General features: G+C 45.1%; 1 protein-coding gene across 1 annotated transcript in view; it reads right to left on the bottom strand.

The window, feature by feature from the left end:
- Positions 1-27,811, bottom strand: part of LOC115173112 (putative PIP5K1A and PSMD4-like protein) — a 49,403-nt gene that overhangs the window by 5,812 nt on the left and 15,780 nt on the right. Inside the window, exons 16-20 of the mRNA XM_029731051.1 lie at positions 9,240-9,481; positions 6,152-6,292; positions 5,783-5,897; positions 5,525-5,611; positions 5,201-5,269 (exon numbers count right to left, since the gene is read on the bottom strand). Of these exons, the coding sequence (XP_029586911.1) occupies positions 5,201-5,269; positions 5,525-5,611; positions 5,783-5,897; positions 6,152-6,292; positions 9,240-9,481 (654 nt within the window). The remainder of the gene's footprint in view (positions 1-5,200; positions 5,270-5,524; positions 5,612-5,782; positions 5,898-6,151; positions 6,293-9,239; positions 9,482-27,811) is intronic.

Here is a 27,811-nt window from a genome sequence, read left to right as displayed (position 1 = left end):
GCTGTGTGCTCGATTTTATACACCTGTCAGCAATAGGTGTGGCTGAAATAGCTGAATCCACTAATTTGAAGAGGTGTCCACATAGATACAAAAGTATTGCAGCACAAATAAATGCTTCACAGAGTTCAAGGTAACAGACATCTCAACATCAACTGTTCAGAGGAGACTGCGTGAAATTAGGTATTCATGGTCGAATTGCTGCAAAGAAACCACTACTAGAGGACACCAATAAGAAGATACTTGCTTGGGCCAAGAAACACAAGCAATGGACATTAAACCGGTGGAAATCTGTCCTTTTGTCTGAGGAGTCCAAATTTTCAATTTTTGGTTCCAACCGCCTTTGTGAGAGGCAGAGTAGGTGAACAGATGATCGCTGCATGTGTGGTTCCGTCTGCCCACGTATTCTCGCATACCCCTAGAGCATCGAGCCAGCAGGGTGGTGGCACTGGAATCCTCATCTCTCCCAAGTGGACATTCTCTCTTTCTCCCCTGACCCATCTGTCTATCTCCTCATTTGAATTCCATGCTGTCACAGTTACCAGCCCTTTCAAGCTTAACATCCTTATCATTTATCGCCCTCCAGGTTCCCTTGGAGAGTTCATCAATGAGCTTGACACCTTGATAAGTTCCTTTCCTGAGGATGGCTCACCTCTCACAGTTCTGGGTGACTTTAACCTCCCCACGTCTACTTTTGACTCATTCCTCTCTGCCTCCTTCTTTCCACTCCTCTCCTCTTTTGACCTCACCCTCTCACCTTCCCCCCCTACTCACAAGGCAGGCAATACGCTTGACCTCATCTTTACTAGATGCTGTTCTTCCACTAATCTCATTGCAACTCCCCTCCAAATCTCCGACCACTACCTTGTATCCTTTTCCCTCTCGCTCTCATCCAACACTTCTCACTCTGCCCCTACTCGGATGGTATTGCGCCGTCCCAACCTTCGCTCTCTCTCTCCCGCTACTCTCCTCTTCCATCCTATCATCTCTTCCCTCTGCTCAAACCTTCTCCAACCTATCTCCTGATTCTGCCTCCTCAATCCTCCTCTCCTCCCTTTCTGCATCCTTTGATTTTCTCTGTCCCCTATCCTCCAGGCCGGCTCGGTCTTCCCCTCCTGCTCTGTGGCTCGACGACTCACTGCGAGCTCACAGAACAGGGCTCCGGGCAGCCGAGCGGAAATGGAGGAAAACTCGCCTCCCTGCGGACCTGGCATCCTTTCACTCCCTCCTCTCTACATTCTCCTCTTCTGTCTCTGCTGCTAAAGCCACTTTCTACCACTCTAAATTCCAAGCATCTGCCTCTAACCCTAGGAAGCTCTTTGCTACCTTCTCCTCCCTCCTGAATCTCCCCCCCCCCCCCCTCCTCCCTCTCTGCGGATGACTTCGTCAACCATTTTGAAAAGAAGGTTGACGATATCCGATCCTCATTTGCTAAGTCAAACAACACCGCTGGTCCTGCTCACACTGCCCTACCCTGTGCTTTGACCTCTTTCTCCCCTCTCTCTCCAGATGAAATCTCGCGTCTTGTGACGGCCGGCCGCCCAACAACCTGCCCACTTGACCCTATCCCCTCCTCTCTTCTCCAGACCATTTCCGGAGACCTTCTCCCCTACCTCACCTCGCTCATCAACTCATCCTTGACCGCTGGCTACGTCCCTTCCGTCTTCAAGAGAGCGAGAGTTGCACCCCTTCTAAAAAACATACACTCGATCCCTCCCATGTCAACAACTACAGACCAGTATCCCTTCTTTCTTTTCTCTCCAAAACTCTTGAACGTGCCGTCCTTGGCCAGCTCTCCTGCTATCTCTCTCAGAATGTCAGGTTTCAAGACTGGGCATTCAACTGAGACTGCTCTTCTCTGTGTCACGGAGGCTCTCCGCACTGCTAAAGCTAACTCTCTCTCCTCTGCTCTCATCCTTCTAGACCTATCTGCTGCCTTTGATACTGTGAACCATCAGATCCTCCTCTCCACCCTCTCCGAGTTGGGCATCTCCGGCGCGGCCCACGCTTGGATTGCGTCCTACCTGACAGGTCGCTCCTACCAGGTGGCGTGGCGAGAATCTGTCTCCGCACCACGCGCTCTCACCACTGGTGTCCCCCAGGGCTCTGTTCTAGGCCCTCTCCTATTCTCGCTATACACCAAATCACTTGGCTCTGCCATATCCTCACATGGTCTCTCCTATCATTGCTATGCAGACGACACACAATTAATCTTCTCCTTTCCCCCTTCTGATAACCAGGCGGCGAATCGCATCTCTGCATGTCTGGCAGACATATCAGTGTGGATGACGGATCACCACCTGAACCTCGGCAAGACGGAGCTGCTCGTTCCATGATCTCGCCATCACGGTTGACAACTCCCTTGTGTCCTCCTCCCAGAGTGCTAAGAACCTCGGCGTGATCCTGGACAACACCCTGTCGTTCTCCACTAACATCAAGGCGGTGACCCGATTCTGTAGGTTCATGCTCTACAACATTCGCAGAGTACGACCCTGCCTCACACAGGAAGCGGCGCAGGTCCTAATCCAGGCACTTGTCATCTCCCGTCTGGATTACTGCAACTCGCTGTTGGCTGGGCTCACTGCCTGTGCCATTAAACCCCTACAACTCATCCAGAACGCCGCAGCCCGTCTGGTGTTCAACCTTCCCAAGTTCTCTCACGTCACCCCGCTCCTCCGCTCTCTCCACTGGCTTCCAGTTGAAGCTCGCATCCGCTACAAGACCATGGTGCTTGAATACGGAGCTGTGAGGGGAACGGCACCTCCGTACCTTCAGGCTCTGATCAGGCCCTACACCCAAACAAGGGCACTGCGTTCATCCACCTCTGGCCTGCTCGCCTCCCTACCTCTGAGGAAGCACAGTTCCCGCTCAGCCCAGTCAAAACTGTTCGCTGCTCTGGCACCCCAATGGTGGAACAAGCTCCCTCACGACGCCAGGACAGCGGAGTCAATCACCACCTTCCGGAGACACCTGAAACCCCACCTCTTTAAGGAATACCTGGGATAGGATAAAGTAATCCTTCTAACCCCCCCCCTTAAAAGATTTAGATACACTATTGTAAAGTGGTTGTTCCACTGGATATCATAAGGTGAATGCACCAATTTGTAAGTCGCTCTGGATAAGAGCGTCTGCTAAATGACTTAAATGTAAATGTAAATGGTTCCCACCGTGAATGGTTCCCACCGGAGGTGTGATGGTGCTATGTTGGTGACACTGTCAGTGATTTATTTAGAATTCAAGGCACACAGCATTCTGCAGTGATACGCCATCCCATCTAGTTTGCGCTTAGTGGGACTATCATTTGTTTTTCAACAGGATAATGACCCAAAACACACCTCCAGGCTGTGTAAGGGCTATTTGACCAAGAAAGAGAGTGATGGAGTGCTGCATCAGATGATCTGGCCTCCACAATCACCTGACTTCAATCCAATTGAGATGGTTTGGGATGAGTTGGACCGCAGAGTGAAGGAAAAGCAGCAAACAAGTGCTCAGCATATGTGGGAACTCCTTCAAGACTGTTGGCAAAGCATTCCTCATGAAGCTGGTTGAGAGAATGTCAGGAATGTGCAAAGCTGTCATCAAGGCAAAGGGTGGCTACTTTGAAGAATCTAAAATATTTGTTTAACACTTTTTTGGTTACGACATGATTCCATATGTGTTATTTCATTGTTTGTCTTCACTATTATTCTACAATGTAGAAAATAGTAAAAATTAAATCAAAAACCTTGAATGAGTAAGTGTCCAAACTTTTGACTGGTACTGTATATATGCAGTGCATTCAGAAATATTCAAACCCTTTGACTTTTTCCACATTTTGTTACGTTAGTCTTATTCTAAAGTGTATTAAATAGTTATTTCCCCAACTCAATCTAAACACAATACCCCATAGCGACAAAGCAAAAATAGATTTGTAGAATTTATTTGCACTTTTATTAAAAAAATGTTTTTAATGTAATATCACATTTACGTAAGTATTCAGACCCTTTACTCAGTACTTTGTTGAAGCACCTTTGGCAGCGATTACAGCCTCGCGTCGTCTTGGGTATGACGCTACAAGCTTGGCACCCCTGTATTTGGGGAGTTTCTCCCATTCTTCTCTGCAGATCCTCTCAAGCTCTGCCAGGTTGAATGGGGAGCGTCGCTGCAGAGGTCTCTCCATAGATGTTTCGACAGGGTTGAAGTCCGGGCTCTGGCTGGGCCACTCAAGGACATTCAAATAGACTTGTCCTGAAGTCACTCCTGCATTGTTTTGGCTGTGTGCTTAGGGTCGTTGTCCTGTTGGAAGGTGAACCTTCACCCCAGTCTGAGGTCCTGAGCGCTATGGAGCAGATTTTCATCAAGGATCTCTCTGTACTTGCCTCGATTCTGACTAGTCTCCCAGTCCCTGCTGCTGAAAAACATCCCCGCTGCATTATGCTGCCACCATGCTTCACCGTAGGGATGGTGACAGGTTTGCCTGGTTTCATCCAGACATGATGCTTGGCATTCAGGCCAAAGAGTTAAATCGTGGTTTCATCAGACCAGATCATTTTGTTTCTCATAGTCTTGGCAATAAAGACGGCTGTCATGTGCCATTTACTGAGGAGTGGCTTCCGTCTGGCCACCCTACCCTTACTAAGACCCTTCTCCCCCCAATTGCTCAGTTTGGCACGGCGGCCAGCTCTAGGAAGAGTCTTGGTGGTTCCAAACTTCTTCCATTTAAGAATGATGGAGGCCACTGTGTTCTTGGGGATCTTCAATGCTGCAGACATTTTCTGGTACCCTTCCCCAGATCTGTGCCTCGACATAATCCTGTCTCGGAGCTCTACAGACAATTCCTTCGCTCTCACATGCACTGTTAACTGTGGGACCTTTGCTTTTCCAAATCATGTCCAATCAAGTTGTAGAAACATCTCAAGGATGATCAAAGAAAACAGGATGCACCAGACCTCATTTTCAAGTCTCATAGCAAAGGGTCCAAATACTTATTTTTAATACATTTGCAAAAATGTCAAAAGCATGTTTTTGCCTTGTCATTATGGAGTATTGTGTGTAGATTGATGAGAAAAAAAAGTTTATTTAATCAATTTTAGAATAAGGCCGTAAAGTAACAAAATGTGGAAAAAGTAAAGGGGTCTGAATACACTGTATGTATGTACGTACACACACACACACACACACACAGGGCTCATTAAAAATATTGGCATAAGGAAACCATTCTTACCGCTTCCCCAAAATTTATAATATCCACATTGACCTTCTCTTTCTTCAAGCGCTTGGCCATTTTTACAAGCTGTGGGGGAGATAGATTGACAGGGGGTGAGAGGGTGAGAAAAAGAGAGAGACAAGTAACCATGGTGACAAGCTCCATGTCTATTGTTGAAAACACTCAATACACTACCTTGTGTGGGCCCAGCCATACTGTACATGAATTTCACAAGTAGTTTATACAAATATCATGTGACAGAAAATGGTACCATTGCAAGAAAAATGATCAAAGTGAGAGAAATATATTTTTAGAGAAGATACTGGTAAGTGGCAAACTCACATCCTTGTCATTGTCCTCCACAGGGCTTCCTATAAAGGCAATGATCCTCATCTTGTGGTTCTTCCCTTGTCTGTGCTTTAGGGCCAGCTACATAGAGACATGGATGGAAACCCATTATGCATGAAACCCATAACACACACCCACAAACATTAGCCTGCTCAATTGCACACTTTGTGTAACTCAGAATATTGAAAATAAAAACATAATTTGGCATATGACATTTTCGAAGAAATGTTCTGCAGGGGCAATGACACTCACATGGGCCACCCGGATGCCAGTGCAGAAGCAGATCTTGCCTTTGGGCTGGATAGCGTGCAGTTTGGACAGGATGCGGCCCGCATCCGGGGTCAGTGTGGTCAAAACCTCACAGTTACTGCAGTCAAGCATAAAAAGTCCAAAACAAAAAGCATTAAAAACAGGGACTTTGTCTGAATGTCAGTTAAGGCATCAGCTTTCCATCTAAACACCACTATTTGATGATAGAGGATTAATTTTAGAGACAACACAGTTCAATTTGTCTCAGGCTCAATGTTCATATGAAATAGAATAGTTCCAGAATTGTTATTTTGTTCTCCCAGTTCTGTCAGACAACTCATGTTTTGAACACACAAAAAAACACAAGCTTACTTAGCCATCGAGATGAGGCCGACATTGTTCTCAGGGTTTGCCCGAGTTTTGGAGTGACAGACGATATTGACAGCATCTTGCTGGGCTTGTAGTCTAGTGGGCAGGAAGTCGCCATTGCGCATATACTCACTATTGTCCACACTGGCGATGAGAGAGGGACATAAATGAGTCTGACTGAAGAACATAGGAGTATCAGAATGGTTAATGCTGCTATGTAGAGCTGGGAAAATAAACTGAAAATTACCAACACCGACCACTTAACACAGGCATTTTTCTGATAACGCAGCCTGTCTATACTAGAGAAATTTGAAATTAAATAAGTGTGCTAATATGGGTTATTTGTTAAAGGTGCAATATGCAGAAATCGCTTGGCCATTTCCTGGTCGGTAAAATTCAAATAATTTGCCTAATTTCAGTTTATGTGAGAAAACATGAGTAGAGAATAATTCTACCACTGTGAAATATACTGCTCAAAAAAATAAAGGGAACACTTAAACAACACATCCTAGATCTGAATGAAAGAAATAATCTTATTAAATACTTTTTTCTTTACATAGTTGAATGTGCTGACAACAAAATCACACAAAAATAATCAATGGAAATCCAATTTATCAACCAATGGAGGTCTGGATTTGGAGTCACACTCAAAATTAAAGTGGAAAACCACACTACAGGCTGATCCAACTTTGATGTAATGTCCTTAAAACAAGTCAAAATGAGGCTCAGTAATGTGTGTGGCCTCCACGTGCCTGTATGACCTCCCTACAATGTCTGGGCATGCTCCTGATGAGGTGGCGGATGGTCTCCGCAGGGATCTCCTCCCAGACCTGGACTAAAGCATCCGCCAACTCCTGGACAGTCTGTGGTGCAACGTGGCGTTGGTGGATGGAGCGAGACATGATGTCCCAGATGTGCTCAATTGGATTCAGGTCTGGGGAACGGGCGGGCCAGTCCATAGCATCAATGCCTTCCTCTTGCAGGAACTGCTGACACACTCCAGCCACATGAGGTCTAGCATTGTCTTGCATTAGGAGGAACCCAGGGCCAACCGCACCAGCATATGGTCTCACAAGGGGTCTGAGGATCTCATCTCGGTACCTAATGGCAGTCAGGCTACCTCTGGCGAGCACATGGAGGGCTGTGCGGCCCCCCAAAGAAATGCCACCCCACACCATGACTGACCCAACCCCAAAACCGGTCATGCTGGAGGATGTTGCAGGCAGCAGAACGTTCTCCACAGCGTCTCCAGACTCTGTCACGTCTGTCACGTGCTCAGTGTGAACCTGCTTTCATCTGTGAAGAGCACAGGGCACCAGTGGCGAATTTGCCAATCTTGGTGTTCTCTGGCAAATGCCAAACGTCCTGCACGGTGTTGGGCTGAAAGCACAACCCCCACCTGTGGACGTCGGGCCCTCATACCTCCCTCATGGAGTCTGTTTCTGACCGTTTGAGCAGACACATGCACATTTGTGGCCTGCTGGAGGTCATTTTGCAGGGCTCTGGCAGTGCTTCTCCTGCTCCTCCTTGCACAAAGGCGGAGGTAGCGGTCCTGCTGCTGGGTTGTTGCCCTCCTACGGCCTCCTCCACGTCTCCTGATGTACTGGCCTGTCTCCTGGTAGCGCCTCCATGCTCTGGACGCTGACAGACACAGCAAACCTTCTCGCCACAGCTCGCATTGATGTGCCATCCTGGATGAGCTGCACTACCTGAGCCACTTGTGTGGGTTGTAGACTCCGTCTCATGCTACCACTAGAGTGAAAGCACCGCCAGCATTCAAAAGTGACAAAAACATCAGCCAGGAAGCATAGGAACTGAGAAGTGGTCTGTGGTCCCCACCTGCAGAACCACTCCTTTATTGGGGGTGTCTTGCTAATTGCCTATAATTTCCACCTGTTGTCTATTCCATTTGCACAACAGCATATGACATTTATTGTCAATCAGTGTTGCTTCCTAAGTAGACAGTTTGATTTCACAGAAGTGTGATTGACTTGGAGTTACATTGTGTTGTTTAAGTGTTCCCTTTATTTTTTTGAGCAGAGTATATTTTCAATAACCAAAAATATTGTATTTTCAACTGTTTGAAGCTGGTGTTCAAAACCGAAAAAAGCAAAACAAAATTTGAGAATGGGAAGAATAGAAATTGCGCACATACAACAGATCTACCACTTCTTAGACTTGCTTTCAATGAGAATGAAAGATCTATAAATCACATTTCTTGAATTTTGGTCAAGGTCGCCCAAAAAGTTACATATTGCAGCTTTAAAAATGGGACAATTGATGGTACTACAACCATCAAACTAACCATAGTAGTTTAAAGGATCATTTAAAAAACTGATGCAAATTAATGTTGTAAATGTATCGTTCCATTTATCAATTCAGGCAATATCGCGACATGGATTTTTGTCCATGTCGCCCAGCTCTATTGCTAAGCACCTGTTTTCACAATGGCCATTCTTATGCCAATCTGGACTCTAGAGACAAGAATGTAGGGCAACTATAAGTGGGAGGTCTAGGAGAATGAATCAAATTTAGAGACCGGGGTGATAAATAGTCACAGGGCCAGGAGACTCTAGCCAAGCTACAGCACCCAGAAATATGTAACAGGGACCAAGAAATGTACACTCGGAAATATGAAGAACAATAATACATTGCAATCCAAAACTGAAACTGCTAGCTACAGCTAATGTCTGTCTGTCTATCTGTCTAGCCAGCAGCTAACGTTAGGCAAACTCTGTTGTGATTAGCATAAAAACCAAGCTAACGTTTAGCTAAATGGCAGGTAAAGCTAGTTAAAATAACAGGCAAACGGGCACCACTGGTTTGTTATCCATTTGTCAAGTGACAAGTAACGTTATGCGATAATGAAAACTGTTCACGAATTTTGCCCTTGATGTTGCCGGTCACCGATACTAGTGATGACTCAGCCCCGACAGCCAGTCCAGCATAATCCCTCTATTTCACAGATTAACTAGTATCAACAATTTTATCCCAAAAGGTATACAACTGCATCGACTTTTCCAGCCATTCTTTTGTATAATGTATTCATTTATGAAATATATAAATCAAACAAGATGTGTGTTGTTCTTACCAGACCATAGTACTTTCGAGACCCATTTCGAAAACTTTCTGGTCTCTGACGAAAGTGTAAGAACGTTGCTTGGCTATTGGACAGAAGAGGTTAACATGAAATGTGATTGGCTGATAGCACCACATTTCAAAGATATAAAATAAAGAGCCCGCACAATCGTAACGCCTTTTTACACCAGATGCGCAATATCGCGAGACTACCGTGCTTGCGAAACAGACCAAACAGAAGTGAAACATTATTCCTTAGTTGTTAATTTTCTGGAAGAGACAACATAGATTCGAGCCAATGTCTTAATTAGTTTAGCATGTTATTACTCCAACCCCATGAAAGTGACACGTTTTAATTATTTATATCGAAGGAGTGCCTTTGATTTGACGGCCTAAACATGCGCAGTTTGACGCGATGACATCGCCTACAAGTGTGTTCGGGGATTTCTATAGAACAAATCATAATCTTTGTTAACAAAGCAGTTCCGGTGTTGTGCAACCACAAAATGGGGGTGTAAAACGCTACACGTTTCTTTAAATTGGTAGTTTGATTGCTTTGTTCAGGAAATGCTAACTATAGCTATAAAGCTAGTGGTTGGAGCTGACCTGTATGCTAGCCAGAGCCATCTATTGTTTTCTAAAATACATAGGCAGACAGCTCTAATTGTAATATTGGATAGATAGCCAATCTGTTCTATTCATGACAATAGCGACAATTCTCCTCCCAAGTTGCCCACTGCACTGAGGCTAGGTAATACTGTCACCACCGATAAATCCACGATAATTGAGCATTTCTCTACGGCTGGCCACGCTTTCCTCCTGGCTACCCCAACTCCGGCCAACAGCTCTGCAACCCCCGCAGCTGCTTGCCCAAGCCTCCCCAGCTTCTCTTTCACCCAAATCCAGATAGCAGATGTTCTGAAAGAGTTGCAAAACCTGGACCTGTACAAATCAGCTGGGCTAGACAATCTGGACCCTCTCTTTCTAAAATTATCCACCGCCATTGTAGCAACCCCTATTACCAGTCTGTTCAACCTCTTTCGTATCGTCCGAGATCCCTAAAGATTGGAAAGCTGCCGCGGTCATCCCCCTCTTCAAAGTACGCTCTCGTTGGCTGGACCTCGCTTCATACTCGTCGCCAAACCCACTGGCTCCAGGTCATCTACAAGACCCTGCTAGGTAAAGTTCCCCCTTATCTCAGCTCACTGGTCACCAAAGCAGCACCCACCTGTAGCACGCGCTCCAGCAGGTATATCTCTCTGGTCACCCCCAAAGCCAATTCCTCCTTTGGCCGTCTCTCCTTCCAGTTCTCTGCTGCCAATGACTAGCAGCACTGTAGAAACTGTTACATTACAACGGAACGACTTGATTAGTTTAGTGTTAGTTAGCTAGCTACATAGTTGTCTTTGCTGTCTTTGTATCTAAGATAATTGTGTAGTTTTGAGTAATTAGAGTATTATCGAGGTTAGCTATTTTCGTCCTAACGTAGTCAACACTGCTAGCTAGCTAGTCAACACTGCTAGCAAGCCAACTAGCTAACTTCTACCGACTAGCAGCACTGTAGAAACTATTACATTACAACGGAACGACTTGATTAGTTTAGTGTTAGTGTTAGTTAGCTAGCTACATAGTTGTCTTTGCTGTCTTTGTATCTAAGATAATTGTGTAGTTTAGAGTAATTATCGAGGTTTGCTAGCCAGCCGCGACGCCGTTGTCCAGACTCCAGACTTAGTCATCATCAAACCCACTGCTAGCTAGCCAACCGTTACCGACTAGCAGCGCTGTAGATACTAATACATTACAACGGAACGATTTGACTAGTGCAGTGTTAGCTAGCTGGCTACATAGTTGTTTTTGTCATAGCTTGATAATTGTGTAGTTTAGTAATTATCGAGGTTAGCTAGCCAGCTATTTCCGTCCCCCGCGAAGCCATTTTTCCAATCCTAGCCAACTATTACCGACGAGCAGCATTGTAGAAACTAAATACATTACAAAGGAACGTCTTGATTAGTGTTATGTTAGCTAGCTACAAAGTTGCTTTTGTATCATGACAAGGTGTAGTACTGAAACTATCGAGGTTACCTAGCCAGCTACACGTTCAAACAAAGTCAACAACGCAGCCACTGCTAGCTAGCCTACTCCACCAGCCAGCAGTACTGTATCATTTGTCATTTTAGTCAATAAGATTTTTGCAACGTAAGCTTAACTTTCTGAACATTCGAGACGTGTAGTCCACTTGTCATTCCAATCTCCTTTGCATTAGCGTAGCCTCTTCTGTAGCTTGTCAACTATGTGTCTGTCTATCCCTGTTCTCTCCCCTCTGCACAGGCCATACAAACGCTTCACACCGCGTAGCCGCTGCCACTCTAACCTGGTGGTCCCAGCGCGCACGATCCACGTGGAGTTCCAGGTCTCCGGCAGCCTCTGGAACTGCCGGTCTGCGGCCAACAAGGCTGAGTTCATCTCAGCCTATGCTACCCTCCAGTCCCTAGACTTCCTGGCGCTGACGGAAACATGGATTACCACAGATAACACTGCTACTCCTACTGCTCTCTCCTCGTCTGCCCACGTGTTCTCGCATACCCCTAGAGCATCGAGCCAGCGGGGTGGTGGCACTGGAATCCTCATCTCTCCCAAGTGGACATTCTCTCTTTCTCCCCTGACCCATCTGTCTATCTCCTCATTTGAATTCCATGCTGTCACAGTTACCAGCCCTTTCAAGCTTAACATCCTTATCATTTATCGCCCTCCAGGTTCCCTTGGAGAGTTCATCAATGAGCTTGACGCCTTGATAAGTTCCTTTCCTGAGGATGGCTCACCTCTCACAGTTCTGGGTGACTTTAACCTCCCCACGTCTACCTTTGACTCATTCCTCTCTGCCTCCTTCTTTCCACTCCTCTCCTCTTTTGACCTCACCCTCTCACCTTCCCCCCCTACTCACAAGGCAGGCAATACGCTTGACCTCATCTTTACTAGATGCTGTTCTTCCACTAATCTCATTGCAACTCCCCTCCAAGTCTCGGAACCACTACCTTGTATCCTTTTCCCTCTCGCTCTCATCCAACACTTCTCACTCTGCCCCTACTCGGATGGTATTGCGCCGTCCCAACCTTCGCTCTCTCTCTCCCGCTACTCTCTCCTCTTCCATCCTATCATCTCTTCCCTCTGCTCAAACCTTCTCCAACCTATCTCCTGATTCTGCCTCCTCAATCCTCCTCTCCTCCCTTTCTGCATCCTTTGATTTTCTCTGTCCCCTATCCTCCAGGCCGGCTCGGTCCTCCCCTCCTGCTCCGTGGCTCGACGACTCACTGCGAGCTCACAGAACAGGGCTCCGGGCAGCCGAGCGGAAATAGAGGAAAACTCGCCTCCCTGCGGACCTGGCATCCTTTCACTCCCTCCTCTCTACATTCTCCTCTTCTGTCTCTGCTGCTAACGCCACTTTCTACCACTCTAAATTCCAAGCATCTGCCTCTAACCCTAGGAAGCTCTTTGCTACCTTCTCCTCCCTCCTGAATCCTCCTCCCCCCCTCCTCCCTCTCTGCGGATGACTTCGTCAACCATTTTGAAAAGATGGTTGACGATATCCGATCCTCATTTGCTAAGTCAAACGACACCGCTGGTCCTGCTCATACTGCCCTACCCTGTGCTTTGACCTCTTTCTCCCCTCTCTCTCTCCAGATGAAATCTCGCGTCTTGTGACGGCCGGCCGCCCAACAACCTGCCCACTTGACCCTATCCCCTCCTCTCTTCTCCAGACCATTTCCGGAGACCTTCTCCCCTACCTCACCTCGCTCATCAACTCATCCTTGACCGCTGGCTACGTCCCTTCCGTCTTCAAGAGAGCGAGAGTTGCACCCCTTCTAAAAAAACCTACACTCGATCCCTCCCATGTCAACAACTACAGACCAGTATCCCTTCTTTCTTTTCTCTCAAACTCTTGAACGTGCCGTCCTTGGCCAGCTCTCCTGCTATCTCTCTCAGAATGACCTTCTTGATCCTAATCAGTCAGGTTTCAAGACTGGGCATTCAACTGAGACTGCTCTTCTCTGTGTCACGGAGGCTCTCCGCACTGCTAAAGCTAACTCTCTCTCCTCTGCTCTCATCCTTCTAGACCTATCTGCTGCCTTTGATACTGTGAACCATCAGATCCTCCTCTCCACCCTCTCAGAGTTGGGCATCTCCGGCGCGGCCCACGCTTGGATTGCGTCCTACCTGACAGGTCGCTCCTACCAGGTGGCGTGGCGAGAATCTGTCTCCGCACCACGCGCTCTCGCCACTGGTGTCCCCCAGGGCTCTGTTCTAGGCCCTCTCCTATTCTCGCTATACACCAAGTCACTTGGCTCTGTCATATCCTCACATGGTCTCTCCTATCATTGCTATGCAGACGACACACAATTAATCTTCTCCTTTCAACCCTTCTGATAACCAGGCGGCGAATCGCATCTCTGCATGTCTGGCAGACATATCAGTGTGGATGACGGATCACCACCTGAACCTCGGCAAGACGGAGCTGCTTGTTCCATGATCTCGCCATCACGGTTGACAACTCCCTTGTGTCCTCCTCCCAGAGTGCTAAGAACCTCGGCGTGATCCTGGACAACACCCTGTCGTTCTCCACTAACATCAAGGCGGTGACCCGATTCTGTAGGTTCATGCTCTACAACATTCGCAGAGTACGACCCTGCCTCACACAGGAAGCGGCGCAGGTCCTAATCCAGGCACTTGTCATCTCCCGTCTGGATTACTGCAACTCGCTGTTGGCTGGGCTCACTGCCTGTGCCATTAAACCCCTACAACTCATCCAGAACGCCGCAGCCCGTCTGGTGTTCAACCTTCCCAAGTTCTCTCACGTCACCCCGCTCCTCCGCTCTCTCCACTGGCTTCCAGTTGAAGCTCGCATCCGCTACAAGACCATGGTGCTTGAATACGGAGCTGTGAGGGGAACGGCACCTCCGTACCTTCAGGCTCTGATCAGGCCCTACACCCAAACAAGGGCACTGCGTTCATCCACCTCTGGCCTGCTCGCCTCCCTACCTCTAAGGAAGCACAGTTCCCGCTCAGCCCAGTCAAAACTGTTCGCTGCTCTGGCACCCCAATGGTGGAACAAGCTCCCTCACGACGCCAGGACAGCGGAGTCAATCACCACCTTCCGGAGACACCTGAAACCCCACCTCTTTAAGGAATACCTGGGATAGGATAAAGTAATCCTTCTAACCCCCCCCCCCCCCCCCCCCCCCTAAAAGATTTAGATGCACTATTGTAAAGTGGTTGTTCCACTGGATATCATAAGGTGAATGCACCAATTTGTAAGTCGCTCTGGATAAGAGCGTCTGCTAAATGACTTAAATGTAAATGTAATGTAAATGACTGGAACGAACTACAAAAATCTCAAACTGGAAACACTTATTTCCCTCACTAGCTTTAAGCACCAGCTGTCAGAGCAGCTCACAGATCACTGCACCTGTACATAGCCCATCTATAATTTACCCCATCCATCTACCTTATCCTCATACTGTTATCTATTTTATTTATTTTTGCTCCTTTGCACCCCACTATTTTATTTATTTTTGCTCCTTTGCACCCCACTATCTCTACTTGTACACTCATCTTCTGTACATCTATCACGCCAGTGTTTAATTGCTATATTGTAATTATTTCGCCACTATGGCCTATTTATTGCCTTACCTCATTTTTATTTTATTTTATTTCACCTTTATTTAACCAGGGAATATGAAAGAGGTTGAACAGGCTAGTAATAGGGGTTGCAACAATTTCGGCGGATCATTTTAGAAAGAGAGGGTCCAGATTGTCTAGCACTGCTGATTTGTAGGGGTCCAGATTTTGCAGCTCTTACAGAACATCAGCTATCTGGATATGGGTAAAGGAGAAATGGGGGAGGCTTGGGCAAGTTGCTGTGGTGGGTGCAGGGCTGTTGACCAGGGTAGGGGTAGCCAGGTGGAAAGCATGGCCAGCCGTAGAAAAATGCTTATTGAAATTCTCAATTATCGCGGATTTATCGGTGGTGACAGTGTTTCCTAGCCTCAGTGCAGTGGGCAGCTGGGAGGAGGGACTCTTATTCTCCATGGACTTTAGTGTCCCAGAACTTTTGGGAATTTGTGCTACAGGATGCAAATTTCTGTTTGAAAAAGCTAGCCTTTGCTTTCCTAACTGCCTGTGTACTGTATATTGGTTCCTAACTTCCCTGAAAAGTTGCATATTCGAAGCTAATGCAGTACGCCACAGGATGTTTTTGTTCTGAACAAGGGCAGTCAGGTCTGGTGTGAACCAGGGGCTATATCTGTTCCTGGTTCTAATTTTTTTCAATGGGACATGCTTATTTAAGATGGTGAGGAAAGCACTTTTAAAGAATAACCAGGCATCCTCTACTGACGGAATGAGGTCAATGTCCTTCCAGGATACCCGGGCCAGGTCGATTAGAAAGGCCTCCTCGCTGAAGTGTTTTAGGGAGCGTTTGACAGTGATGAGCGGTGGTCGTTTGACCGCAGACCAATTACGGACACAGGCAATGAGGCAGTGATCGCTGAGATCCTGGTTGAAGACAGCAGAGGTGTATTTGGAGGGCAGATTGGTTAGGATGATATCTATGAGGGTGCCCGTGTTTACGGATTTGGGGTTGTACCTGGTAGATTCATTGATAATTTGAGTAAGATTGAGGGCATCAAGCTTAGATTGTAGTACGGCCGGGGTGTTAAGCATGTCCCAGTTTAGGTCACCTAACAGCACGAGCTCTGAAGAAAGATGGGGGGCAATCAATTCACATATGGTGTCCAGAGCACAGCTGGGGGCAGAAGGTGGTCTATAGCAAGCGGCAACGGTGAGGAATGGGAGTGGAGCTAGGCACTGCAGGGCCTGGATTAACCTCCACATCACCAGAGGAACAGAGGAGGAATAGGATAAGGGTACGGCTAAAGGCTATAAGAACTAATTGTCTAGTACGTTCGGAACAGAGAGTAAAAGGAGTGGGTTTCTGGGAACGGTAGAATAGATTCAAGGCATAATGTACAGAGAAAGGTATGGTGGTTGTGAATACAGTGGAGGTTAACCTATGAGAGAGATAATGTCCCTAGAAACATAATTTAAACCAGGTGAGGTCACCGCATGTGTGGGAGGTGGAACTAAAGAGTTAACTAAGGCATATTGAGCAGGGCTAGAGGCTCTACAGTAAAAAAAGGCAGTAATTACTAACCAAGACAGCAATGGACAAGGCATAATGACATTAGGGAGAGGCATGCGTAGCCGAGTGATCATAGGGGTCCAGTGAGTGGCTCGGGCCGGAGACACGACGATTCAGGCAGCTAGCGGGCCGGGGCTAGCAGAAGGGCCTTAGAAGGACGTTGCAACGGGAGAAAGTCTGTTTCGTGCTGTTACGTCTGCAGACCAGTCGTCGTGGATCAGCAGGGCTCCAATTGGCAGAATAGGTATAGTGGCCAAAGAATTTGTCTGATGGGCCTCTTAAGCTAACAGTCCGATATGCTCTAGATAGCTAGTGGGCCGCAGCTAGCAGATGGGCATTCGGGGGACGTCGCGATGGAGGAGCCAGTTGATAAACCCCCTGGGCGAATTACGTCGGTAGTCCAGTCGTGATGGGTCGGCGGGGGTCCAGGCTGATTGGCAAAATAGGTATTGTAGCCCAAGGAGTGGCTGATGGACCTCTTCGGCTAGCCGGGAGATGGGTCTAGCAAGGCTAGCTCCAGGCTAATATCCTTCATCTATGAATGAGTGCACAAGCTATTACAGCGTTTCCTGAACTCGGGACCCCAAGGGGTGCACATTTGTTTTTGCACTATACAGCTGATTCAAATAATTAGTTGAATCATCTGTGTAGTGCTAGGGCAAAAACCGAAACGTGCACCCCTTGGGGTCCCGAGTTTGGAAACCCGGGGCTATCATATTATTGCTTGTTGCGAACTAACAGTTTTGGATGTGGCTCACTGACCTTGCATAGCCAGGTCATGGATGTAGTGGCTCACTATCGCCATCTACCGGATAATTGAGATTACATCAAAAATAGTACTGCAACATTTACTATAGTTAATTACTGAAAAGCAGATTTTTTTGGGGCTCCTTATCGTAATGTCAACTACATTATGCGATTACCGACTTGTAAATACAGAGCACAACTATGCAGATAACCATGCACAGTATGCAATTTTCTCCACCCGGAACTAGGGGTGTGTTCGTAAATTCATTAGTTATTCTGCACTCTGGCACACTCAAAAGGGAGTACTCTGAATCGTAGATAGCCAGAGTGAGCTTGAGTATGTGGGCTCCATTTATTTTATACCTACTTTTTTCACCCCTACACCCCACTAAAAGATGTACGTTTGATCACACTTTACCTCAAAGACCCTTGATTTTTTCTGATACCCAAATGTGTAATATTGCACAAAGCATATTGATCAGACATTTTGAATAATATAAACAGCACACAGTAAATCCTGCAAAAGTATTTTCCACTTACAAGGCAATTATTTCATTATCTTTAATGAATTCAGGTAGGAATACAGTATGAAAATATGCCAGTCCCTGAAGAACATGGAAAGGCAATTGACAACACATGAAAAGGCATTTCAGTGATTTCCACACCCACACCTAGTTTATACAAAGAAAAGCAATCATACCAGGTTGTTGAACTCTTGACATTAAGCATTTTAACAGGAATGTTAGTTGTAATAGTCACTACAAAAATACAGCACAGAAAAATAGGAAAAGTTTGACAGTTGAATGTTAGTTTCATTACGAGAAATGCAATCTACCTCTTACTCAATATCGCATACAATCACTGCAGTACATAATGCCTTCTCCAAAAATGTATTAAGACAGACATAAATAATGAGAAAATACTAATAAATATAACCATTTACAAACAGGCTGTGTGTGTCATAGTTGCTCTAGAGGTTTCAAATGTAATTCAGCTGTATATTAAAATAGCTTGCTCATTTCTTTAATATCGGGACAATGCATTGTCTGGCAGAATGAATGAATATAGTAGTTAGCCAATAATTTGTTTTACCCTTTACTAAAACCAGTCAGTATCTGGTGTGATCACCATTTGCCTCATGCAGTGCAACACATCTCCTTCGCATAGAGTTGATCAGGCTGTTGATTGTGGAATGTTGTTCCACTCTTCAAATGGCTATGCGAAGTTTCAGGAACTGGAACATGCTGTTGAGCACATCAATCCAGAGCATCCAAAACATGCTCAATGTCATGTCTGGTGAATATGCAGGCCATGGAAGAACTGGGCCATTTTCATCTTCCAGGAATTGTGTACAGATTCTTGTGACATGGGGCCGTTCATTATCATGCTGAAACATAAGGTTATGGCGCCAGACGAATGGCATGCCAATGGGCAGCAGGATCTCATCATGGTATCTCTGTGCATTCAAATTGCAATTGTTTTCGTTGTCCGTAGCTTATGCCTGCCCATACCATAATCCCACCATGGGGCACTCTGTTCACAACATTGACATCAGCAAACCGCTCACCAACATGTGCCATACATGTGGTCTGTGGTTGTGAGGCCGGTAGGATGTACTGCTAAATTCTCAAAAATGACGTTGAAGGCTGCTTATGGTAGAGAAATAAACATTCAATTATCTGGTAACAGCACTGGTGGACATTCCTGCAGTCAGCATGCCAATTGCAAGCTCCCTCAACTTGAGACACCTGTGGTATTGTGTTGTGACAAAACTTGACATTTTAGAGTGGTATTTTGTCCCCAACACAAAGGTGCACCTGTGTAATGATCATGCTGTTTAATCATCTTGTTGATATGCAACACCTGTCAGGTGGATGGATTATCTTGGCAAAGGAGAAATGCTGAATAATAGGGTTTGTGCATATGGAACATTTCAGGGATCTTTTATTTCAGCTCATGAAACCAACATTTTACATGTCGCATTTATATTAGTGTTCAGTATACCGCTATGGCTGAACCTGTTATATTGTTTAAAATAACACCTTTGTCATTGTGGAAATCAATGGAAACATCAAAAGGGGACAACATTCCACACCTGAACCCTCAAGTATCACCTACAGGAGTGCTGTGGCTGCTTCCTGTTATAGAAAAGGTAGAAAGGATTATACATAGGGATTATAATGGTGTAAAATCATTCTATATTGATTTTGGTTGTGGAATGAGTTATAAAAATGTATAGGGGATCATTAGAAGTATTCTTTCATACCCTAAAAATAATCCTGTTGAGAAACTATTGGTTGATCCTTGGTATATGTGCTTTTCCATAGTAAATTCTGGTTCTATAAGGGGACACAGTTTACCGACTAAGTCCCTCTCTGGCCCAACTGTCTAATGCCACAAAGCGCTAGCTAAGACCCATCTTTACACACCAGAAACAATAGGCCCTGCTGGCTTCATGCCCTAAAATACTTTAATGGGTTTACCAAACACTGTACATTCTAGCCATTCCAGCATACAGGGTGTGTAACATTCACAGTGAGCTTGTGGAGCAAGGCCAAACATCAAAATATGTCACAGGGATTTAAAAAAAAAAAAAAAATTCTTCAAACAGTACTTCTGAACACCAATAGTGGCATTATGTTATAGTGCCACAGTTTGGAATAAAATCATATATACCAATATACATAATGATAGTATAGTACAGGAAAGCTCAATATGGAAGATCTCCAGAAATCCAATTCACAGGCAGGATGAATGAATCACAAAAGGGAGAAACAGTCTTGACGCCATTTGGTCACTGTTGTGAAGGCTTGTTTAGCCTCTTCTCACATAAGGCAACTTATTAATGTAGCATGTCTACCATTGCCTCGAATATAACAATACTAGGAGTCTTAGTTTCAGAGATGTGCAGGTCCTGACAGATGCACCCGTTCGGAGATGCAATGCACGACAACTACAACTTAGATGTACTTGTCTAATACACCAACTGTGGTCTAATAGAAAAGGCACCCATGCACTCTGACACAGTACTACTGAATCCCGTGCAGGGTTTGGAAAGCTCAAACGAGAAGGATCCCATCAATGGAATTTGGATGCATGGTCCCCATAATAGCATCTGGAGTGTGTCGCTTTCCAAGTGTACTCCCCTCAGTCTTTCTTTTCTCTGTTTCCCTTCTTTACCTCTGTCGCTTTATCCTTCCATTGTTTCTCTTTCATAAGGCCTTCAAAAAGTTTTTCATCTTACACTCATCCCATCTATTGACTTCCTTTGACCTAATTGTCCTCACATTAAAGTCCATTTCAGTCTTTCACAGTAAATTGTTCACTGCAACAAAAAACAACAAAAAAAAGGAGGTTGATTAGATAAGTTTCAATCCACAACAAAAAAGAACAACTCCAGTTTGGCCTTTTCCCAGTCAATCATGAAACTTACCTTCAGAAGACAACACCTGTGTGCCATCTATGATTAGTATTTTCATTGTTTGGTACTGAGAGGTTGAGGTATTTCAGAGGTTGAGGCTAGGAGTGGGCGATATGGCCTAAAAATCATTTTTGAAACTTATGGGGATCTTTAAAATGTTCTAAATTAAGCTTTGTTGTACAATTAAAGGTAAAATTCACAGCATTTCAAACAGTCAGCAATAATGTAATGACTTCAGGGTGCGTGAAATTAGGCTAAATATAAGTCCCACTAATAATTTGATCAAACTAGTTTAACCTGCTTTTGTAATAAAATCACCCATCTGGCTTTTGTTACAAATTTATCCAGAACAATGCATAATGCACATTCACTAATAATGACTAACTTCTTATAGCAGGTATTGAGGCAGAGGCTTGGTGTTTGAGTGTAAACAGAGGAAGAGGCAAAGCAAGAGGTTTCACCTCGCCAAAATCTGTCCAAAATTAGCACCATGCGTTTTTAATGGGCTTATTTTGGACTTAAGCGTGTCACCTGCCTTCCCGCCTTTGGGACAACGACTCCCATTGTTAGGGCAGAGACATGAGCATCTCGTCATTAGGAGCGAAAGACAAGACATGAGAACAAGCGGACATAAAACTAAAATACAGGCATTTGGATTATTATGCAAAAACATACATTTAAATGAATTTGATATGATCGCCCAGCCCTATTTGAGGTATTGAGAGTGTTACAGAATATTAAGATAGGAGCATGATTATACACTACCACTTCCAGACTCCATTCCCAGGGGGGCAACAGCAACTGGGTTCAATTTGAACTGTCAAGCCTTGATAAAGCCCACAGGTGCATGAGGATCATGAGGATCACAACTTGAGAGCGAGCACCTCTCGGCTTGACAGTGTTTTGTTTTAGTTAGTTTTGTAAAATATGCATTTTGGTTGCCCTTTTGAACAACAAACAATTATCTGCAGAGCTGGCCCTGGATCCAGGTAAGTTCCTGAGCACATGTACATTAGTGTTGCAAGGTATACCGAAACGTATGTACTTTTTCGACACTAGAATATGAAAAACTGTTCCGTACTAGAATGTTACTTGCGGTACTTCTTTCAAATGGGTCTCACGTCATCTACTGATTGAGGATAAAGTCCATCAGCGCAGCCAATGTCCCCGTACATTGCGAGAGCAATGGATTTTTCTTTTTTTAAATGCAACTAGTCCGTTAAGAACAAATTCTTATTTACAATGACGGCCTACTCCGGCCAAACCCGGACGACGCTGGGCCAATTGTGCTCCACCCTATGGGACTCCCAATCACGGCCGGATGTGATACAGCCTGGATTGTACACTCCCTCAAAACTTGCGACATTTGTGGCACTGTGTTGTGTGACTAAACTGTACATTTTAGTGGCCTTTTATTGTCCCCAGCGCAAGGTGCACCTGTTTAATGATCATGCTGTTTACATCAGTTTTTGTACCCCTGTCAGGTGGATGTATTATTAATGGATGTATGCTCTGGGAGGATGTGTTGGTACCATTCTTTATTCATGACTGTGTTCTTAGGCAAAATTGTGAGTGAGCCCACTCCCTTGGCTGAGAACCAACCCCACACATGAATTGTCTCAGGATGCTTTACTGTTGGCATGACACAGGACTGATGGTAGCGCTCACCTTGTCTTCTCCGGACAAGCTTTTTTCCAGATGCCCCAAACAATCGGAAAGTGGATTCAGAGAAAATTACTTTACCCCAGTCCTCAGCAGTCCAATCCCTGTGCCTTTTGCAGAAGTCTGTCCCTAATGTTTTTCCTGGAGAGAAGTGGCTTCTTTGCTGCCCTCCTCGACACCAGGCCATCCTCAAAGTCTCGCCTCACTGTGCGTGCAGATGCACTCACACCTGCCTGCTGCCATTCCTGAGCAAGCTCTGCACTGGTGGTGCCCCGATCCCGCAGCTGAATCAACTTTAGGTGACAGTCCTGGCCGTTGCTGGACTTTCTTGGGTGCCCTGAAGCCTTCTTCACAACAATTGAACCGCTCTCCTTGAAGTTCTTGATGATCCGATAAATGGTTGATTTAGGTGCAATCTTACTGGCAGCAATATCCTTGCCTGTGAAGCCCTTTTTGTGCAAAGCAATGACGGCACGTGTCTCCTTGCAGGTAACCATGGCTGACAGAGGAAGAACAATGATTCCAAGCACCACCCTCCTTTTGAAGCGTCCAGTCTGTTATTCAAACTCAATCAGCATGACAGAGTGATCTCCACCTGTGTTAACGAGAGAAATCACTGACATGATGTCAGCTGGTCCTTTTGTGGCAGGGCTGAAATGCAGTGGAAATGTTTTTTTGGGGGGGGATTCAGTTCATTTGCATGGCAAAGAGGGACTTTGCAATTAATTGCAATTCATCTGATCACTCTTCATAACATTCTGGAGTATATGCAAATTGGCATCATACAAACTGAGGCAGGAGACTACGTGAAAATTAATATTTGTGTCATAATCAAAACTTTTGGCCACGACTGTGTGTGTGTGTGTGTACACACACACACACACACACACACACACACACACACACACACACACACACACGAATATTGGCACCCTTGCACTTTTTTCAAATAATTCACAATTTCTTCCAGAAAACTGTTGAAATTAAAACATATTTTGGTATCCACATAGGTCTTTGGTGTGCAGTTGAACAAAACAAATCTAAATAATTTACTAAATCTTAGCTAATTCCACAAAGAAATCCTAAAATGGCCCAAACAATATTATTGGCATCTTCTAGAAGTAGTTAGAAATAATTAGATTTTAAGCAGGTGATTCTCATTTACTTTGGAATTGAACTCATCTATGGTGAGTTGAAGGTGCCTGCAGTAAAAATCACGTATTCAACCAATAGAGAAAAGGACTCATTCTCCTGTTTTGTGTCACTGTGTGTACCACAATGAGCATGGACAAAAGAAAGGAAACCAGATAATTATCTGAGGTCAGACAAGATTGTGGCCAAGCATGGACAATCTCAGAGGCCTTGATGTTTCTGTTTCCACCGTAAGTAATGTTATCAAGACGTTTAAGGCCCATGCCACTGTAGCAAACCTCCCTGGATGTGGTCGCAAGAGAACTTGATGGAAGACTGCAGTTCAAATGGTGGAGAAAGCACCTCTGTCAACTGCCACACAGATTCAAGCTGACCTTCAGACACAAGGTACGACAGTTTCAACTCGCACCATCCGTTACCAACTCAATGAAGGGGGGTTATATGGAGACCCAGGAGGACCCCACTGCTGAGAGAAAGACAAAGCCCAACTGCAATTTGCCAAAACACACCTGAACATGCCAAAATCCTTCTGGGAGAACAGATGAGACCAAATTAGAGATTTTTGGTAAAGCACATCATCTATGTTTACAGAACACAAAATTAAGCTTTCAAAGAAAATAACACCTTCCCAACAGTCAAGCATGGAGCGGGTTCAATGATGTTTAGGGGTCGCTTTGCTGCCTCTGGCACTGGCACTGGGTGCCTTGAATGCGTGCATGGCATCATGAAATCAGGTAAATACCAAGGTATTTTGGAGCGCAATATCGGACCCAGTGTCAGAAAGCTGGGTCTCCGTCAAAGGTGATGGGTCTTCCAGCAGGACAATGACCCCAAACACACTTCAAAAAGCACCCAGGAATGATTCAAGACAAAAACGCTGGACTGTTCTGAAGTGGCCAGAAATGAGTCCAGATCTAAATCCCATTGAAAACTTGTGGAGAGATCTGAAAACAGCAGATAGGAGAAGGCACCCTTCTAATCTGGGAGAACTCGAGCAGTTTTTACAAGAGGAGTGGGCCAAACTGACTGTACAGAGGTGCAGGAAGCGCTTGATTGCAGTTATTTTTGACCAAAGGCTGTGCTACCAAATATTAAGTCTCAGATGTTAATTTTATCAATGCCATTTCTATTTATTTTCAGATTTAATAAATTGATATATTAAGTTCTGAATCAAAAACAAAAAGGTTCTGTACTATTAACAGTGAAATAAAGAATTGCGGAGACCAAATACTTTGTTCAACTTCAACTTATTTTTAGGGAAAATTGTGAGTTCACACACACACACACACACACACGTGTGTAATAAAGTCAACAAAAAAAAGAAACATCCTCTCACTGTCAACTGCATTTGGCTTCAGCAAACCTAACATGTGTAAATATTTGTATGAACATAAGATTCAACAACAGACAAACTGAACAAGTTCCACAGACACGTGACTAACAGAAATGGAATAACAGAAATGGAGGGGGGGGTCAAAATCAAAAGTCAGTAAGTATCTGGTGTGGCCATCAGCTGCATTAAGTACTTTCTGTGAGAAGTTACCCCACTCTTCCACCAAGGCACCTGCAAGTTCCCAGACATTTCTGGGGGGGGGGGGGAATGGCCCTAGCCCTCACCCTCCAAGGTCCCAGACGTGCTCAATGGGATTGAGATCCGGGCTCTTTGCTGGCCATGGCAGAACACTGACATTCCTGTATTGCAGGAAATCACACAGAACGAGCAGTATGGCTGGTGGCATTATCATGCTGGAGGGTCATGTCAGGATGAGCCTGCAGGAAGGGTACCACATGAGGGAGGAGGTAGTCTTCCCTGTAACGCACAGCATTGAGATTGCCTGCAATGACAATAAGCTCCGTCCAATGATGCTGTGACACACTGCCCCAGACCATGACGGACTCTCCACCTCCCAAATCGATCCTGCTCCAGAGTACAGGCCTCGGTGTAACGCTCATTCCTTCGACGATAAACACGAATCCGACCATCCCCCCCGGTGAGACAAACTCGCGACTCGTCAGTGAAGAGCACTTTTTGCCAGTCCTGTCTGGTCCAGCGACAGTGGATTTGTGCCCATAGGCGACGTAGTTGCCGGTGATGTCTGGTGAGGACCTGCCTTACAACAGGCCTACAAGCCCTCAGTCCAGCCTCTCTCAGCCTGTTGCAGACAGTCTGAGCACTGATGGATGGATTGTGCATTCCTGGTGTAACTCGGGCAGTTGTTGTTGCCATCCTGTACTTGTCCTGCAGGTGTGACGTTCAGATGTACCAATCCTGTGCAGGTGTTGTTACACGTGGTCTGCCACTGCGAGGACGATCAGCTGTCCGTCCTGTAGCGCTGTCTTAGGCGTCTCACAGTACAGACATTGCAATTTATTGCCCTGTACACATCTGCAGTCCTCATGCCTCCTTGCAGCATGCCTAAGGCATGTTCACGCAGATAAGCAGAAACCCTGGGCATCTTTCTTTTGGTGTTTGAGTCAGTAGAAAGGCCTCTTTAGTGTCCTAAGTTTTCATAACTGTGACCTTAATTGCCTACCGCGTGTAAGCTGTTAGTGTCTTAACGACCATTCCACAGGTGCATGTTCATTAATTGTTTATGGTTCAATGAACAAGCATGGGAAACTGTGTTTAAACCCTTCACAATGAAGATCTGAAGTTATTTAGATTTTTACGAATTATCTTTGAAAGACAGGGTCCTGAAAAGGGGATGTTTCTTTTTTGCTGAGTTATATATCACACACAGAAAATCACTTTTTTTTTTTGTCCATTAAAATATCATCAAATTGATCAGAAATACAGTGTAGACATTGTTAATGTTGTAAATGAGTATTGTAGCTGGAAACGGCAGATTTATTTTTAATGGAATATCTACATAGGCCTATTATCAGAAACTTTTAGACTAGTTGAGTATCTGGATAGTCAGCATTTGTGGGTTCGATTACAGGCTCAAAATGGCTAGAAACAAAGACATTCTGAAACTCTTCAAACTATTCTTGTTCTGAGAAATGAAAGCTATTCCATGCGAGAAATTGCCAAGAAACTGAAGACCTCGTAAAACACTGTGTACTACTCCCTTCACAAAACAGCGCAAACTGGCTCTAACCAGAATACAAAGAGGAGTGGGAGGCCCCGGTACACAACTGAGCAAGAGGACAAGTACAGTTGAAGTCGGAAGTTTACATACACTTAGGTTGGAGTCATTAAAACTCATTTTTCAACCACTCCACAAATTTCTTGTTAACAAACTATAGTCTTGGCAAGTCAGTTAGGACATCTACTTTGTGCATGACGCAAGTAATATTTCCAACAATTGTTTTTTCACTTACAAATTCCCTATCACAATTCCAGTGGGTCAGAAATGTACATACACTAAATTGACTGTGCCTTTAAACAGCTTGGAAAATTCCAGAAATTGATGTCATGGCTTTAGAAGCTTCTGATAGGCTAATTGACATCATTTGAGTCAATTGGAGGTGTACCTGTAGATGTATTTCAAGGCCTACCTTCAAACTCAGTGCCTCTTTGCTTGACATCATGGGAAAATCAAAAGAAAAAAAAAGAACAAAAAAAAAATAGAAAAAAAAAAAAAATCAGCCAGATGAGCTGTTGCCGGTAGGTGCACTTGATTCAAAAGTCCTGCGCACCGGGTAAGCAGGGTGTTCCCATGAGACAAACTCCGCCTACCTGGCAAATCGAGTGCACCTACTGCGCTGCCCAATCAGATAGCTCAAATCACCATGGCTACAGAGCTTCCATGACCCTGGCCACAGCCAAGTTTAATAGGCTACTAGCCTACGTTAAATGTAAATAACTTTTAAAACCATTACCACAGAGACTGTCAGCAAATACAGCAAAGCGCTGCTGTATTAAGGAATATGTAACTTTCTCTGGTCATAGGAACAACATGAATTTGTGCATGAGTCAGATGCGGTGCGACTCGAGTTTCGCCATCAGGTGGAAGACGATGTCCCCTCTCTCTGGTCAGTCTCACCAGAGGAAAGGAAAGAGAGCAGTTGGGAAAAATCGTTTTGAACGGTCATCCAACTCGGAATTCCAAGTCAAACTCTGGCATCTTTCTAGAGCTCCGACTTTGACCTTAAGATCACTGACGTCGTGATTTGACCTTGCTGACCATCAGATGCAGGTACCATCAGTCCAGTCAAATAAAAAAGCCAACTTCAATTCATGCTCCACAGTGCCTCACAAGTGCTAAACCAACTGATCTATTCTCTTAAAGCTCCAGTTTTGAAATATGGTCTGATTAACAATATTGGCAGGCCAATCACATAGCTAATATGCTGTGATAATGTATTAGGCCTACTGCCCAAACCTCATTCCTACAAAACTGTTTGTGTGTCAGGTGAATGTAAAAAAAAATCTGAGCAGTAGATCTCAGCATGCTTTTTGACT

The sequence above is a fragment of the Salmo trutta genome, chromosome 34 (assembly GCF_901001165.1).
Source record: "Salmo trutta chromosome 34, fSalTru1.1, whole genome shotgun sequence".
NCBI lineage: Eukaryota > Metazoa > Chordata > Actinopteri > Salmoniformes > Salmonidae > Salmo > Salmo trutta.
This window is presented reverse-complemented; position numbering and strand designations above follow the sequence as displayed.